This window comes from Typha angustifolia, chromosome 13 (genome assembly GCF_048772165.1).
Source record: "Typha angustifolia cultivar Huaian chromosome 13, ASM4877216v1, whole genome shotgun sequence".
In the NCBI taxonomy this organism is placed as follows: Eukaryota; Viridiplantae; Streptophyta; class Magnoliopsida; order Poales; family Typhaceae; genus Typha; species Typha angustifolia.
In genome coordinates, this window is record NC_133251.1 from 6,422,730 (window position 1) to 6,438,390 (window position 15,661).

A 15,661-nucleotide genomic window follows, 5' to 3' on the forward strand; every position below is an offset into this window, starting at 1 on the left:
ATAAATTATATAATAGATTATAACAGAATATTCTCTTTCTGGTATCATTCTGTTTGATTATAGTTAGGTTAAGTTAACTCAGGGTGTTAAACGAATATTACTATAAAAAGGAAGGGTCGCGTTATAAAATCCCCAAAGACAGGGTGCGAATCACAAAATAGGCAAAAATATAGGGTGTGATTTATAAAAATTCCTAAAAAATAATATCTTTCAGAAAAATACTATTTACTAGTACTTTAACATATATTCAAGGGTTCAAATGCGATTGGGCGTGTTCAAATGCGTTGCGATGAGAACATTGGGATTTTAGGAATTTATTTTGGTTATTTGGGTTAAAATGATGAGCCTCTATAAATATATGGAGGAAACCCTAATTAGAGTTAACCTGATAATTAGATCGGCATTGTTGCTTCTTATCTCCCATCTTCTTGCTCTAACCATTGGTTCCCTCTCTCACTTTCTTTCTTCCACCGTTTAAGTCCTTGGTCAGCTTCCTCTAACTCCTAATGCCCTTCTTCTACAGTAACTTCTTCCCCTTCACACCAAAAGAGTTTTTCTAGTACCTATCTAGCCATTGAAGGGTTAATAAGCTAAGGTTCATCTGACCTTCGGTTACTATTCGGTCGATATCTCATGATCTAGCCATCCAAATCATGCAATCTTAGATTCATTGTAAAGCTCTCTTTAAAGAAGACAACATATCCAAAATTCAGCAAGATCCAACGACTAGATCCTCTGAAATTATCTTCGAAAGTCACATCCTTAAATAGATCCAGAACCGTTACAGATTGGATCAAGCCGGTTCGTAACACATTCTGTTATACTATTTTTGCTTTACTAGCATAGATAGAATTTGATAGTAAAAGAGCATATTAAGTATACAAATGATCTACTATTTCTGATTAAAATAATTACTATTATATTATAGTTTTTAAATTATTATAATTATTGCTATATAAGAGCTAGTGAGATAAAGTGTTTTATTGTTCTAAATAAGTCCAACCACTCTGATTTATTTTTAAAAAGAATTATGACTGATTACAGATAAAAATTATAGTAATTTGATAAATAGTTTATAGACTATTAGTAGAACAGTAATATATTTTGAAAATAATAGTAGAGCTGTCAAAAACTAAATTCAATGTAATACTATGCGTGGACTGCATATGAATTCCTACTATTTATTTAATCGTAAACATAGAACTCAAATTTTATCTCTCTTATTTTTTATGCCATCCTCTAACCAATTATTTTGGAAAGCTCAAGGTACAGGTTTTAAAAAGAAAAGAGATAAAAATTTAAACAGAACCATGTGTACTTGGGGACTCACTATATACTCTGAGAATGTAACACATAAATGTAATAATATTTACAACTTCTCAATGGCATATGTGCAGAGATTATTCCTAACAATCACACACACTCGTACACAAATATATATAAAAATAAAGAGAGAAAAAGAAAAAGAAAAACAAGAAAAAACTAAGGTTTAATGATCTCTAGTTATGCCTAAAATTATTTCTCTTTTGTACTTTAAAACAAGGATGGCCGTGGCACAATGGTGCTAGATCTCTCCTCTCTCGGATGCTAGGGCACGAAACAGGCGGCGATCGGCGGGTGGCGATTAGTGAGCGATGGCGACGGTAACGACAATGGCGATGACGACGATGACTACAATGGCAAATGTGAGTATCTTTTTCTCTCACTCTCTTACGGCACGGCGAGCAAGTGCCACGGCACATGCCGTCGTGCCGTGCCGTGCCGACCGGTGATCGGCACGGTCCGTACCTATGGCACGACCATCGTTGTTTTAAAATATCTCAAAGTAGTTCTTATAATTATGACTAAAATAAAATTATTAGTTTTTCTATTAAATTTAGCTAAATAATATTAAAATAACTTAAATGGTTATATTGTGTTTATTAAAAAAGACATACAAATTTTGATATACTATAATAAAATTATTAAAATAGTCATGATTATACTCGATTAAATTTTAGTCATAAATTTGTTGAGAGAACTTTCAAAGTACACAGAGATTAAATAATTTTAGACAACGTCACTGAGATGAGATAAAATGTATTTAACCCAAAAAATAACAAATAGGAGGAATCTCAGCATTCACCTGCTTCTCTTCCTCCTTTTCCACTATCACCTCCTCTCTCGCTCCCTTCCTTCCTGCTTCGTCTTCTCGTCTTGGATGGAAGCTGCGCTGCGGCGGCAGCGTCAGCAGATTTAATCCATTTAGATGCTTCCATCCCGCTCGTCCTTTCTCCGCCTCCTCTTCTCCTCCTCTTCCTCTTTCCCACGCCCAAAACTCTCCTCTCCCGTCCTCTCCGCTTTCCCTCCCCACTTCACTCAACGAGAAGAACAACACCAACCCGAGGAATCGACGCCGACCACTCCCCCGCCTGAGCTCCGCTATCGCTTCCCGGGAAGTCGTGCTCGGAACCCTTCTCTCCTTCCTCTTCTTCCTCCTCCTCCTCCTCCTCCCGGGGCGTCGTTTAGGGGATTCTCGTCATCTGCTGCTCTCCTCTCGTTTGCCCGCAGTTGGGTTTCACCGTATAGATGTTCTTGGCTACTGCTTTGTTGGGTTTGGTTGGGTTTGTGTAATTTTGTTTTGGATTTGATTTGCAGATTATTCTCTTCGAGTTGCAAAGGTCAAGAGAACAGAATTTGATGACGAGGCCAGGTAAAGATTTTTTTTTTTTGTTTTGTTTCTTGTCTTTTGGGTTTTGTCCAAATTATTGTGCACAAGCCCCTTCTTGTTTTTGTGTTATGCGTCTAGCTTTCTGTTAGATTTTACTTGTATACTTCTAACATACAAATTTTAAAGGAAGCATGCTTTTTAATCATTTTATGAGTTGTATTGTTTAAACAACAAGGTATAACAGTGGAGATGAACTGGATTATAATAAGTTCATGCACCGAAGATATATGAAGGAAAGACTTCTAATTCTAGCTTCTTCTTTATAGCATATATTGAGGTCTTTGTAGACATGCTGTAATAGATGTCATCTAGCTACTGTTGCAGCTGCCTAGTAGTTACTTAATCCAACTTCTTCCTGCCAATTCTTTTGGTTTGTATTGACACCTTCAATAGGTTTATAGTACTTGACTACTTGCATGCAAGAGATTAATGATCTTCAAGATTAATTAGTTGACGCCCTCAAACTAAGCATTCACACTGTCTAAAATTACATGATATATATATATGAATTTTGAGCCAAAGCTCTGCTAATGTAGCCTGCCAACTGGTTTCCCCTTCTCCTCAGTATCTCACAGTTGACGATTTTCTGTTTAACTTCCCCATATTCCTTCACAAAACAAATTTGTTTTGTCGCAAAATCAGGAGACATCCCCTTCATCAAAACCATCTGATTTGTGATAAATTCTTTCCCTTCTGTGTTCAGTTTTGGATCTTTGTTGCACCTTGTGATTATGACATTGCAAAATGAATCCAATTATAATTTATCAGGTGTCCTTTTGTGGATTTTTTGACCAAACTAGCAATTTCCCAAATTTTATTTACTGAAACAGACATCACTTTAAATTTAATGCTAAAATGGGTTTATTTTATCGTTACTATTAGTAAAACGCTGAATTTATTAGCATTACTTTTAGATGAAAACGTCAAAAAGTTCCTTTTATAAAACGCTAAACTATTCAGCGTCTTACTTTTTAGAAAACGCTAAATAGTTAACATTTTCTCAGAAAAAATTGGGAAAAATATTTAAAACAAAAATTAAGAGCTATCTAATTTTGTGATTCTGAGCGCGGTCGCTTGCGGGGAATCGCAATGCCATTCCAACCCATAAATTTTTTTCCATATCTTCGTAACGACATATTTAAAATAGATAATTGAGTACAAAGTTACGACACTTTAAACTTATTCTTTATACTTTTACTTATATTTTTCTCATCTGAAGTTTGATTAAGCTTCGATAAAAATTATTACATTCTTTTTTTTTTTTTTTCGTCTTCATAGTGACATATTATAGTCCAAAATGGACTATTGGTTATAAAGTTATGACTTGAGAAACTGAGTGGTTCATTGTCTTAAATAAAATGTTGAATAGTTAGCGTTTTTAATAATAAGACACTTAATTAGTGTTTTATGTGGAAAAGATAGAATCATCTTTCTCTCGTAAAGTGTTGAAATTTTTCAGCATTTTTCTTTTAATAAAATGCTCATAGGATCAGCATTTTACTTAGAAGTTAAAACATTGGACTCATCTAAAAGTAAAATGATGGACTCATCTAAAAGGAAAATGTTGAACTTATCATCGTTTTACAGACAGCTACAGTAAGAATGATCCGTTTTAGTACTAAATTTGAGATGTGGTTTATTTGGAGAAATAAAGTTTATAAGAGGGTTAGTTTGGTCAAAAACTCTCTTTTTGTGGAGTTACATGAAAATTTTAAATTGAATTTCTCTGGAAGAAGCAGAATTCTTATTACATTTGTAGCCTCCTCTTGAGGTCCCTTATTCTCTGGTTCGGTGGGACAACTGTCTTCACACGTGCTGGCTTCTTCTTACTATCTTACAATTGGATGGCAGGTTGATGAGGTCTTCTAGGTGAGGACATTATAGTTTGTACCAGAGAGGGCACGTATATCATGGAACATCTTATCTTATCCTTTTTTCCAATCTGGTCTGTGCTTTTATAGATAAGTTTGAAAGTTGGTGCTAGCAGAAGTCATAACTAAGAGCCTTTGAAATTCGCAGTCTGACAGACGACTTCTTTTATTTTAAGTCAAGCTCCTACTTGGAAAATTATGACAAGAAGTGGGAAAGGTACGAAGAGAGTCATACATTTTAGTGGGAAAAATGAAAAAAGGTTGACTTGTCTGCTGAGGCCAACACAAGGATGAAATCTTTTGGGTTCACGGACTTGGCAATTAATTACATATGCTTTATGGTGTGTGGATTAGGAAGTTCCTCAAACCCTAATGGTGGAGCCATGTGCATTGGGACACCCATTTTAGTATTTACATCCAACTTGTAGTTTTTAGTTGATCGGCAATAACTGTTGAATAGATTACTTAGACCATATAGTTGGCAATGACTAGATTATTGGAATCCCGATTGCACGATCGCCTTCTATTTTTACACTTAAGAGCGCACATACACGTCGTGGCATCCCTTAGTTGTTTTCAGTGGTCATGCATGACATGCAACTGCCCTTTTATAGATATTCACCTCCAACATGGATGCATGATATAGATAAAAAATCACAGGTGTCACGAGGGGAGCTCTTGAAACACAAGGATACAAATATGCTTGGGGTAGGCAATATGCACACAGACACATGCATATGTATGCATATAAATAGGGGAACATATGCTTCTACTTTAGAATAATACATTTGACTATGCTTTTATTTATTTAATAGAGAATTTTCTGTTGTAACTTGTAAGAGTATCTAGACAAGCACATGACAATTCATTAGCAAAAACTTTTCGTAATAGATTATCTAAAATACTGTCTTAGATGTACTACACTGTAAGAACAAATAAGACAATTCCATTTGAAAATTATAAGAGTTGAGATTGTGGCATGCAATCTAAGTTGGGTCTTATTCAAATTCGTAAAACATCTGCCAAAAGGTAACATCTATCAAATTTTAGCACCAAAAAAAAAAAAAAAACAAAACTCTGCAACCTAACTGGAAATGAATAGAGGTAGTTCATTTCGGATTATCTGATCTTCTTAAGATGTGTCGTTATACATTTCTTGAGTTTCTCCTTCCATTAGCTAACTGTTAATCAAATGACTTAGTTCAGCCAACAAGCAGTTAACACAGCATTGTGGTGCAACTTTCTTGTCTTCTCTCTCAAGTTTGGGGTGTGGTTTGCGACTTCTAGTCATGTTATGTTAGCTGAACTGGTGCACTCAATTGCTGATTTTGCAAACCAGGTATTTGTGGCTTTTGGCATGAGATAATCTACACATTTCAGCATACCCTCATTCTCTGAGATTGCATCTAGTTTTCTCAATATTCCATCCTTATTACAGATCAAAGGTTTTAACTCTTTTGATATTTTAGGCCCTTCTTGCTTACGGTTTGAGTAGCTCGAGGCGTGCTCCTGATGCTATGCACCCGTGAGTTTTTCTAACTACTTATTATTTGTCATTTATCTTTAAGTTGAATGTTTATTGATTTTAGGAGCTGATAGACAAATGTCTTGTCATTACTCATGAGCTATTAATATTTCCTTTATTTTGTCTACAGTTATGGCTATTCTAAAGAAAGGTTTGTTTGGTCCTTGATATCTGCTGTGGGTATCTTTTGCCTGGGTTCTGGTGCCACAATTGTGCATGGATTTCAGAACTTGTGGAGCTCTCACGTATGTTTTGTTAAAAACATTATTTAATTGTGAAAATTGTGTGCACCAGAATGGACTAGCCTCTTTCTTGCCTAGTAAAGTTTTTTCATAAAAATATTAGTACCTTCTCTCAGTCTTTTGTCTGGAATTTTGGACAGCTGCCTGAAAATATTCATTATGCTGCCCTAGTTATTGGTGGATCATTTCTTATTGAAGGTAAAACCTATAAAGCTAAATTGTCTTCTTTTGGCAGTTCAATTGGTGACTAATTCTAAAATTTTGACAGGTGCTTCACTGCTTGTTGCTATCAAAGCTGTCAAGAAAGGTGCCGCTTCAGAAGGAATGACAATGTGGGACTATGTTTGGCGTGGTCATGATCCAACTTCAGTTGCTGTAATGGCAGAGGTAGTTAAATGTATCTACTACATCATAGCATACCTGTTCTGCATTAATTGGTTTTTACTTAATGCTGCTTTTTTCCCCAACCAATTTATGTTTGATTTAGTATCAACTTATGTATTTATTTGTTTATTTCATACTGCTTCTTCCATCTGTTTTCTCTTGACTGCAATCTGTTGATGTTATGTTCATATATGATCTTCACCTAGTTGTTATTATGTAGGATGGTGCTGCTGTTACAGGTCTTGCTATCGCTGCAGCATCATTGGTGGCTGTTCAGACCACAGGAAATGCTATATATGACCCAGTTGGTTCCATCATAGTTGGGAATTTGCTTGGAATGGTATGCTTTCTTTCATTATTGATAGATATATTTGAAAGTTCTATAGCTCTTAAGTCGACTATATTACTTCCAATGTTAATAATTGGCCACCTATTTGTAAGATTTGATTGACTAAATTGATGAAAGGTTGGCAAACTTGCTTATAGTGACCACTCTAGAATAAATTTGCTCTAAGTAGTTACTTTAATTATGTATATTTATATCTAGTCAGAGGTTTTCAGTGTTAAAGAAAAGAGTTAATCTCCAACTGATAGAATGTACAGCCAGCTTAGTTCCTCTTTTTTTCATAGTCATATGAAAATTTATCATGCAAGACCACTTTGATGAATGTGTTTCCTCTTGGTTGTTATGCGTAACTGGTAGTCTTTTGCTATTGCACTGATAACTCTCTTGATGCATTAGTCTTGGTGTCTTGCTATCTGAGATGATGATATCCTTCTATCGTTTATATCAGGGGCTGCCTCCTCATCTTATGCAAGTGTTATTTTATTTAGTTTTTTGTTTCTTCTTCTTCTTTCTTCTTTGACCAAGTAAAGTTTGTCAGTATTAGATCTGAGATGACTCCTCCTCTCTCTGCCCCCCCCCACCCATTTCCATTCTTGATCATTTGTATTTGGATAGATAAAAGTGCAAGCATCAGTTTGTAACACATTGCTTTCTTTCCAAACCCTAAACCCTGAACCCAGTCATTCTATTGAAGAAACAGTAAAACAGGGGGCATGCAAACAAGCAAGTAAATAAGGAAATGCTCTAAACTCTTTTTCTACTTTTCCTACTCCTCTCCCTTTCTTCATCCATTTGCTCAATCATTTTGAAGTGTAACGCAAGGTAGGATGAAGTCAAAAAGATCTCTTCTGGCTTTAATCTGCCTCAAAAGCTCTAGTCAGCTGGGAAGGATGTTATCTCCAGTCTCAACTACTACCAGGCTATAGAGAGCTATGTTGGATAGTTGTCTGATGAAGCAGCTACTGGGAGTTTGTGCAACACTAAATTTCATTATTTCTGAACATGTCCAGCTACTAGTACATATGTAAGTAGCACCTGTAGGTTCACCTACTGTAACAGCATCACCAGATTATCTTCCTTGCAAATGTGTTGCTAGCATTGATCAGAGGCAGGCCACTTTAAAGAGATTAGGAACTTGATTTTGATTGTAGTTAGGTGCATTTGTGATAAATAAAAATTATTATCTTATTTATTTTAGACAACTTGATGGTATTATGAAAAATACCCCTTGAAACTGCTTATCTTGGGGATTAGGTTACCAACTTAGGAAATATATAAGTTTCGTTTCAAATCTTAGTTTTCAAGCCTAGCTATTTTAAAATTGTTGCTTGTTGCATTTTTTTTTTTCTATTTTTAGAACCCTACTAGTTTTTAAGTTCCTTCTTTAGCAAGAGTCCTATTTTAAGTATACCGTAATAACTTGGAGATTAAGACAATACTTGTATTGGCATATAGACTGGTTGTGGTGTTTTGGGGGTTTTAAATTCTAATGCATGTAGTTGATTTGTTTAGTACACCTGGCCAAGATCTGGTTGTTATCCCCTATCAACTCTCCTTCAGTATCTCTTTGATTTCTTATAACTTATCATGATCTTTCCTAATCGCATCTACCATCACTTTTGATGCAACAAAATTTTAGTTACAAAAAGAGCAACAATGCAATGATCAAGTGGGAAAAATGCTAGTTGTTCTATTATTGTTATGAAGAGTGAAATGCTTGAAAAAATGAAAGTTTTTTCTTAATCCCTCTATCATATGTATTATCTTCTGATGGAAAGAAATTTTGGTTATTAAAAGAGCAAACAACATAATGATCAAAAGAAAAAAGTTTTAACAGTTGTTCTATTACTGTTCTGAATGGTGGAAGGCTTGGAAAAGTTGACAGTTGTTTTACGATTGTTATTCAATTAACTGTCTTAGAATTGGTGCCATTTTTTATAACCAAAAATTAAGAAATAAAAAATAAACAATTGCGGACTTGATAACAATTAAGGAGCTAGTTGGTGAGTAAAGTAATCAAACTTCTTGCTTTTAGTTTTGGCCATGCAACCAGGACCTATTCCTCCAGGAAAATCTCTAGACATGCGTATAGTCTACAAATGTGCACATTAGGAATTCTAAGCCCAGCCCAGCTCATTGGGTTGGTTAGCGTTTCGCTTAGACCTTTGACTCCATCTTACAAATATGTTCTACTATGATTTGTTTGTCGCAACACTACTCTTCAGGTGGAAATAAATATTATCATCAATGTTTAGTCAAGCCTAGAGGTAGACTCCCTGACCTGCTAGCTTTTATACTTTGTTAATCTAGTACAACCAAATACAAAATTCTTTGAGTACTAATGGAAATCAAGAACTGCTGCATATTTTGTTACGATTATGCGCAGTGTACTTCAGAATAAAAGAGCTGAGGTTACTTTTCTTCTTTGCCTCTCCGAATATTTTGCCTCCTTTTATGTTAATGCTTCAACGTTCAAAGCATCTAGTCTATGATTGTAATCATTAAATTATGTGTTGCAGGTTGCTATATTTCTTATTCAGAGAAACAGACATGCTTTAATTGGTAGGGCAATTGATGATTATGACATGGAAAGAGTTCTTCAGTTTTTGAAGTCTGACCCGGTGAACTTGATAAAACAAATTATTCAAGTGCGTTTTTTCACATTTTTGAGAATTTTGTAATCTAACGTTACGTTTGCCATAGGTTGTTGATGCTCTATATGATTGCAAAAGCGAGGTAATTGGGCCAGGATTCTTTAGATTCAAAGCAGAGATAGGTATCATTTTCTGATAAGTTCATTTCTTTTAGTGATTCATATAATTTAAGATTTTTTGTATATTTTTTAGGCATGAGTTTATTGTTGATGATAACATTGTGACCAGGGTTTGAAAAATTGGGATCGGAATCGGTCATATCGGTCGCCTAGATTGGATCAGACTTTTTTAATTATGTAAATTCTAAATATTATTTAAAAATATTGGAAAATCTTTGAAAATTTAGAAAAAATGACAAAAAATAAAAAATAAAGAAAAAAAACTATGGTGTAGTGAACATTGAAAAGAAAAGAGATTAGAGAGAGAGTAGAAGAAAACTAAATAAAAGAAAGAAAAACTTTGGTGCAGTGAAGAAGAAGAAGAAAAGAGAAGAAAACGAAAGAGAGTTGAAGAAATGAAAAAACTAAGAGAGAAATAAAATTAAAAAATTATATACCGGAGTTGGTCGGAGTTAGATCTCTCCATAAGAGAAATAATGACTATATGGTAAAAAGAGAAAAAAAAAAGAGTTTGAATCGGGATTGGGTTTCGCTCTTGTTAACCATGAATACAAGTTTTAGTAAATTAAGTCATAAAAATGGAGAAGGAATCATTCTTGATGGACAAGTACCTAAAAAGGATTATTTACTTTGGATCTATAGTTCAATAGCGAGTGGAGCTTGATCTTGCACATAGAATTTCAGCAGGATGCCAGGATGGTTAAAATGAAGAAGTGTCTCTAGTGTACTATGTGATCATCACACACCTCATAATTTGAAAGGAGATTTTGCTTTAGACACCTATAAACCTATTAATATAGATCTAAATGTTGGCCAGCTAGAAAACAACATAGTCAAAAGTTGAGTGTTGCTGAGATGAGGATGTTAAGGTGGATGAATGGTGTTACTAGAAAAGATGAATTAAGGAACAATATTGTTATAGAAAAGTTAGCGGTCACACCCATAAAGGAAATAGAATAAGATGCTTTTGACTTTTTGATAAGGAGAATCACGATTGAGCTCTGGAAAGAAACCATGTAGTGCTTTACTACGAAGGATTGATTCATTCAAATAAAAAGCTCCTTGAGAGGGAGGGAGGACTAAAATAACATGAGAGGAATTAGTAAGAACTAAGAATAGATACGCTAATACTTGATTTAGCACAAAGTGATGACCTAAATAGATATGGATGGACATAGTTTGTGAACGGAGTTTGAGTACGTAAAATTTTTGTGGAACTTTGATAAGCTTTGCATGCCTTGCAGTTAGCAGGATGAAGGTGCCTTTTGCTTGGTATATTAACACTATTATTCCTTTATGTGGTTAGCCTTTCTCTTACTTCCTATGATTTTGATAGGACCTACATTAAATTTGAACTTTCCCTTCATGTGACATTTTGATGATTGGTTCCAAGGCAAAAGGGTTTATAGGAGTGTCTACCCGTGATTTCTAATTAAAGAGTGGATTTCTGAAGTGGTTAGACCTGTTTGATTATTCTCAAGCAGTTTTGGAGGGTGCTGTCCCTCTCTCAATTGTAACTGAGCTCGTAGAAGTTTTATGACTTTTTTCTAGAATTATTTATTTAATTAATTTTCAATAATTGTCTCATTTCCTATATGGGTTCCTATATAAATGCCACAAACTCATTAGTTGTGTTATATGCGGCAGATTTCAATGGGGTAGTACTGGTACAAAATTATTTGGAAAGAACTGGACGTGGGGAATGGGCAAAACAGGTATTGTATTTGTTTATGTTCATATTATGTTCTTTATTACTTTAGAATGTCTACCCCTTGAATTGATATGATCATACGAACCTTGTAAGCCAGGAGTATAATGCTACCAATACGGAGAGGAGTATTTGTGTACTTATGTATGTTTTTGACTTTTAGTACTTAACAGTTCTGATGAACTTTATAAAATCCTCTCAGCTGTATGGTACAATGTTTGACAATGAAGTATCCAGGTGTATGTAAGAGGCTCTTGGTTCATGAGACTAAGGATAGTAGGTTTAAAGGTTTTCAATCATAGAACAGAACTAAAATGGAGAGGCTCTTGGTTCATCAGACCAAGGACAGTAGCTTTAAAGGTTTTTAATAGTAGAACAGGGAACTAAAATGATTTACTTGCTACTTACGGCGAGCCATAATGTACGTCTGACCATGGATTAGATATATTTTCAATTTCCATGATTAGTACTAGTACGTTAGGTACAGTACATGTGCTTCTGGTAGCAGTGGAACAATGTGCAAACTCCCTGCCTTCAAATGCCATTCTGAGCAGTAGATTGCTACTGCCTTAATGTCGTTATTGTAGAGTTGGTTACAAATAATTGGAATAGTTTTACTACTAGTACATTAAGAACATTATATGTGCTTGTCATTGCAGTGGAACAATATGCTATTTCCCTGCATTCAAATGCCATTCCGGGCAGTAAATTGCTAGTGCCTTTCTTGATGTTGTTGTAAAGTGAGTTAGTTCTTAATAGTTGGGGTAGTTTTATGACCACAATTATGTTTTGGAAATTAAATTGTTTTATTATCCAATACTCTTAATTTTGCTATGTAATGATTCTATTGTTCTAGTCGGAAATTGGAATCTTGTGCTGTGGCACACATCAAAGGATTTCTTGATAATAGTATGTATAAAGATGTAAACTGAAATTTAGGTTACAGCTTCTACATTGCTTCTTGCCGTTGGGGAAAACATAGTTGTATTTCACTTGGGGATCACTCTTCTCCTAGTACATTATGCAAAATTGTAGTCTTGTAGCTTGTAAGTAATGGGTACTACTTGGCCAATATGTACTAGTGCAACCAAAATGTCCCTAATTTATTTTTTACATTGATTCTAGGATTAGCTGCTGATATTAGTACAAGTTTCATTCAGAATTTGAACAGAATGTCCAGTTTCTATAGAAGCCTTAAACAAATAACCAAACTAACCATCAATTGTTGGTGATATCAACAGTTTCGAGAAGCTGCATTGTCCAAGGATGATACAGCTCTATTTAAGGTCATGGCTAATTATGGTAGGTGATGTCAACAGTCTCAGTTTTTAAGCTTCTTGGCATGAATCATATAAGATTTTGTTTGTGTAGGTGAAGATGTCGTTGAAGCTTTGGGAAGCGAGGTGGATCGGCTTGAATCAGAGATTCAAAAAATTGTTCCAGGGATAAGACATGTGGATATTGAGGCACACAATCCGGAGGGAGTCTTTAAATAGTTCCAAATTTTGCGGCCAACATAGCATATTCAATATTCAATATGGTTTATTTTCAATTGATAGATTGATTACCAATTCAATCATGAACCTTGCTTACATTAAGTCTCGTGATTTCTTTGAGGCGAATTGAGGATCCATTGACTTTTGCCGAAGGTAATCTGATCATTGCAACAACAAAAATATGGTGTGTGATTATAGTTAAAGAAGGCATCAAAACCAAATTTCCACTGTTCATAGACTGAGACATCTCTATGTACAATCGTCTAATTACGGATTTTATGCAATCTGTTTTCTTCTGGCACATTTTTGCGTCATTATTGGTCATAAGGATGATAATGTACCAAAGATCATATATCCATAGCATAGTGGTGGTTTACATTACAAGAATTTTAAACAGCACCTTGCATGGTATGCATGTTAAATGGTATGCAAATTTTAGATTGGGCCAAACTTTGTTGTTATATTCTCCTCTCTTTCAAAGAAGGGAACAAAAAAAAGTTTAAATACAAGCCTCTACTCAGGTAACACCATTTATTACTTGAGATGTCTAGCATCAAATTAGCTGTACCTTGGCCGTGCAATATATTACTAGGAGAAATTAGACAACCAAATGACGTGGTGTGTTTGTGCGTGTGTGCATGCGTGTGTCGAGATGGAAATTATCATATTACTAATGCGAAGCATCAATTCTCTTGTGAAGACTGCAGTGCAACAAAAGCCACCTTCAGTCATTATACTAGCAGATCATCTTCTCTTAACACTATGCTATTTTACAATCACAACAAGATATAATTCCCAAGTGAAAGAGATCCTTATTCCGTAAGAAAAAGAAAAAGAAAAAGAAAAGGTAATTGGTTGCGCTTGGACATTATTGGTTTATCTGTGAACAAATCTCAGAATAGATTTGGGAAATGGTTGAACTCAAGAAATGTTCTCTCTAGAGTTACACTATCCTGCTGTGGACCAAAGTTTGTGACCTCAGTTGGCTGCTGTTGAGCTGTGTACATTGCAATCTGAGCTTGAGTCCTTGCAAGCTCACGTTGGTTCATGTAGATCTCCTGCTGCAAGAGATTGATCACGCCGACGCTCCCGTAGACCGGATCTTGAACACGCCAGTAGGCTTCCGATGCGATGGCATCTGCCGCTTGCGCTCGCTGATCGACTGGAAGTTGCTGCAGAAGAAGAGAATTACAAGAAAAATGTAGATTTTTTTTCTTTGATCTATTCGCCTAAGTATGATAACACACAAGCTAATGAGAAGAGAGATAAGAGAGAGAATTATGTATATGTATATGTATACGTAAGTACCTGGAGCATTCTTGTCACATTGCTTGCCCCAAAGATCTTATGGACACAAGCAAATCTTTGAGGGAGAGAAGCAGGGAAGTATGGCGAGAGAATGCAATCCTCAGCGCATCTCCTCCTTAGATACTTGCATGCAGCACACCTCCTAGGATTGGAGTCATTGGAGGATAAGTTGGAGTAGGAGGTAGACATATATGGCCGGCCCACTTGGGTAGTACGTACGAAGAATCCAACGTTAGATTTTGAGAAGATAAGAGTGGGATTTCATGGAGCTTTAGAAAATCTTGTAAGATTTCTTATTATCTTTGTGTGCTGGTACTTATAGTTAGTGAGTATGAGAGGGAGGGAGGTCATATAAGGAATATCCAACGGCTAGTATAATTCAAACGTGGTGGGAGAGAAAGGAATGGAGAGGAATTTTCCATCGTTTTGGAAACTTTCCCGGTTTATATCCTACAATTTAACTTCTAAAAAAATTTGTTGAGCTAAGATTACTTGAATTTCTATTGAAAAAATTTTCAAGTTTGTACCAAGAATTTGGTTGGTCAAAAGAATTTGGTTTTATTGAGATTTGAAAATTCTGGATTCTACTCAAATGCTTATGAAATGGAAAATCTAGTTTCTAGATGTCGTGCCAATCTGTTATTTTCCTCCAACAGTTCTTTTATTGTAATCTACAAAATCAAACAATCTACGGAACTCTTTTTATCTTCCCTTTTCTTTATAGGATTTACTAGCATCTTCTTGTAATGGAGAATTTGAAATAGAATCTTTCTCATATCTGTGCATCTTTTTGAGTATTGTAGCTTGTTCCTACCTGCACTGATATCTAATGTTGGTACGTGCAAAGAACGGTGATGCAAAAAAATATATACTACCAAGAAAAGGATTATGTTGTCTATGTGCAAGCTTAAGCGCGTAGTTACTCTAATAAGAGAGCTGAGTAAGATGTTTATGAGCAGCTTGCTAGTTTCCTTGATTAGTGTAACACCCGTGTTACAAAAAAAAAAATAGCGCACGCGCCATACGCGTGCACTCTAACCGCAGTGCATGCGCTTGGCGCGTGTGCTCACTTCTTCTTCCTAACTGCGAGAGGTGGGAGAGAAGTGCGTCGGAGCGGAGTTACTCCACTCCGTTGCCCTCTCCGCCTCATCTCTATTTAAACTCCATCACCTCTTCCCTTTGAGTTTCTCTTCTTTTCGCAATTCCTCTTTCTCGCTCTTTCTTTCTCTCTTTTATCTTCCGAGCTGCCGAAGACCTTGTCGCGGACAGCGAGTCACCGGAGCGCTGGTAGCCAACCA

General features: G+C 35.6%; 2 protein-coding genes across 3 annotated transcripts; one reads left to right on the top strand and one right to left on the bottom strand.

The window, feature by feature from the left end:
• The first annotated feature begins 2,120 nt into the window (after positions 1-2,120).
• LOC140774213 (metal tolerance protein C4) lies at positions 2,121-13,356 on the top strand. Of its 2 annotated transcripts, XM_073117115.1 has the most exons (13): positions 2,121-2,549; positions 2,638-2,692; positions 5,788-5,920; positions 6,051-6,106; positions 6,237-6,351; positions 6,489-6,546; positions 6,617-6,735; positions 6,953-7,072; positions 9,598-9,699; positions 9,782-9,854; positions 11,499-11,566; positions 12,801-12,861; positions 12,931-13,356. In XM_073117115.1, exons 1-13 carry the CDS (start codon positions 2,249-2,251, stop codon positions 13,053-13,055), a joined length of 1,386 nt encoding a protein of 461 aa, XP_072973216.1. In that variant the 5' UTR covers positions 2,121-2,248; the 3' UTR covers positions 13,056-13,356. The 2 variants fall into 2 exon arrangements, with proteins under 2 accessions (XP_072973216.1, XP_072973217.1); XM_073117116.1 differs by lacking the exon at positions 2,121-2,549 and having other exon boundaries at positions 5,783-5,920.
• Positions 13,357-13,948: 592 nt separating this feature from the next.
• Positions 13,949-14,552, bottom strand: LOC140772860 (LOB domain-containing protein 23-like). The gene is made up of 2 exons (XM_073115081.1): positions 14,364-14,552; positions 13,949-14,227 (listed from the first exon to the last, which is right to left on the bottom strand). The coding sequence occupies exons 1-2, from the start codon at positions 14,550-14,552 to the stop codon at positions 13,949-13,951; spliced, it is 468 nt and encodes a 155-aa protein (XP_072971182.1).
• Between the last annotated feature and the right edge of the window lie 1,109 nt (positions 14,553-15,661).

Bases quoted from the DNA above. Each gene is read 5' to 3' on its own strand.
- LOC140774213 (XM_073117115.1), top strand. From the start codon at position 2,249: ATGCTTCCATCCCGCTCGTCCTTTCTCCGCCTCCTCTTCTCCTCCTCT. The intron at 6,547-6,616 runs GTAAAACCTATA...AAATTTTGACAG, and splicing joins TGGATCATTTCTTATTGAAG to GTGCTTCACTGCTTGTTGCT. The intron at 12,862-12,930 runs GTAGGTGATGTC...TTGTTTGTGTAG, and splicing joins TAAGGTCATGGCTAATTATG to GTGAAGATGTCGTTGAAGCT.
- LOC140772860 (XM_073115081.1), bottom strand. From the start codon at position 14,552: ATGTCTACCTCCTACTCCAACTTATCCTCCAATGACTCCAATCCTAGG. The intron at 14,228-14,363 runs GTACTTACGTAT...CTTCTTCTGCAG, and splicing joins ATGTGACAAGAATGCTCCAG to CAACTTCCAGTCGATCAGCG.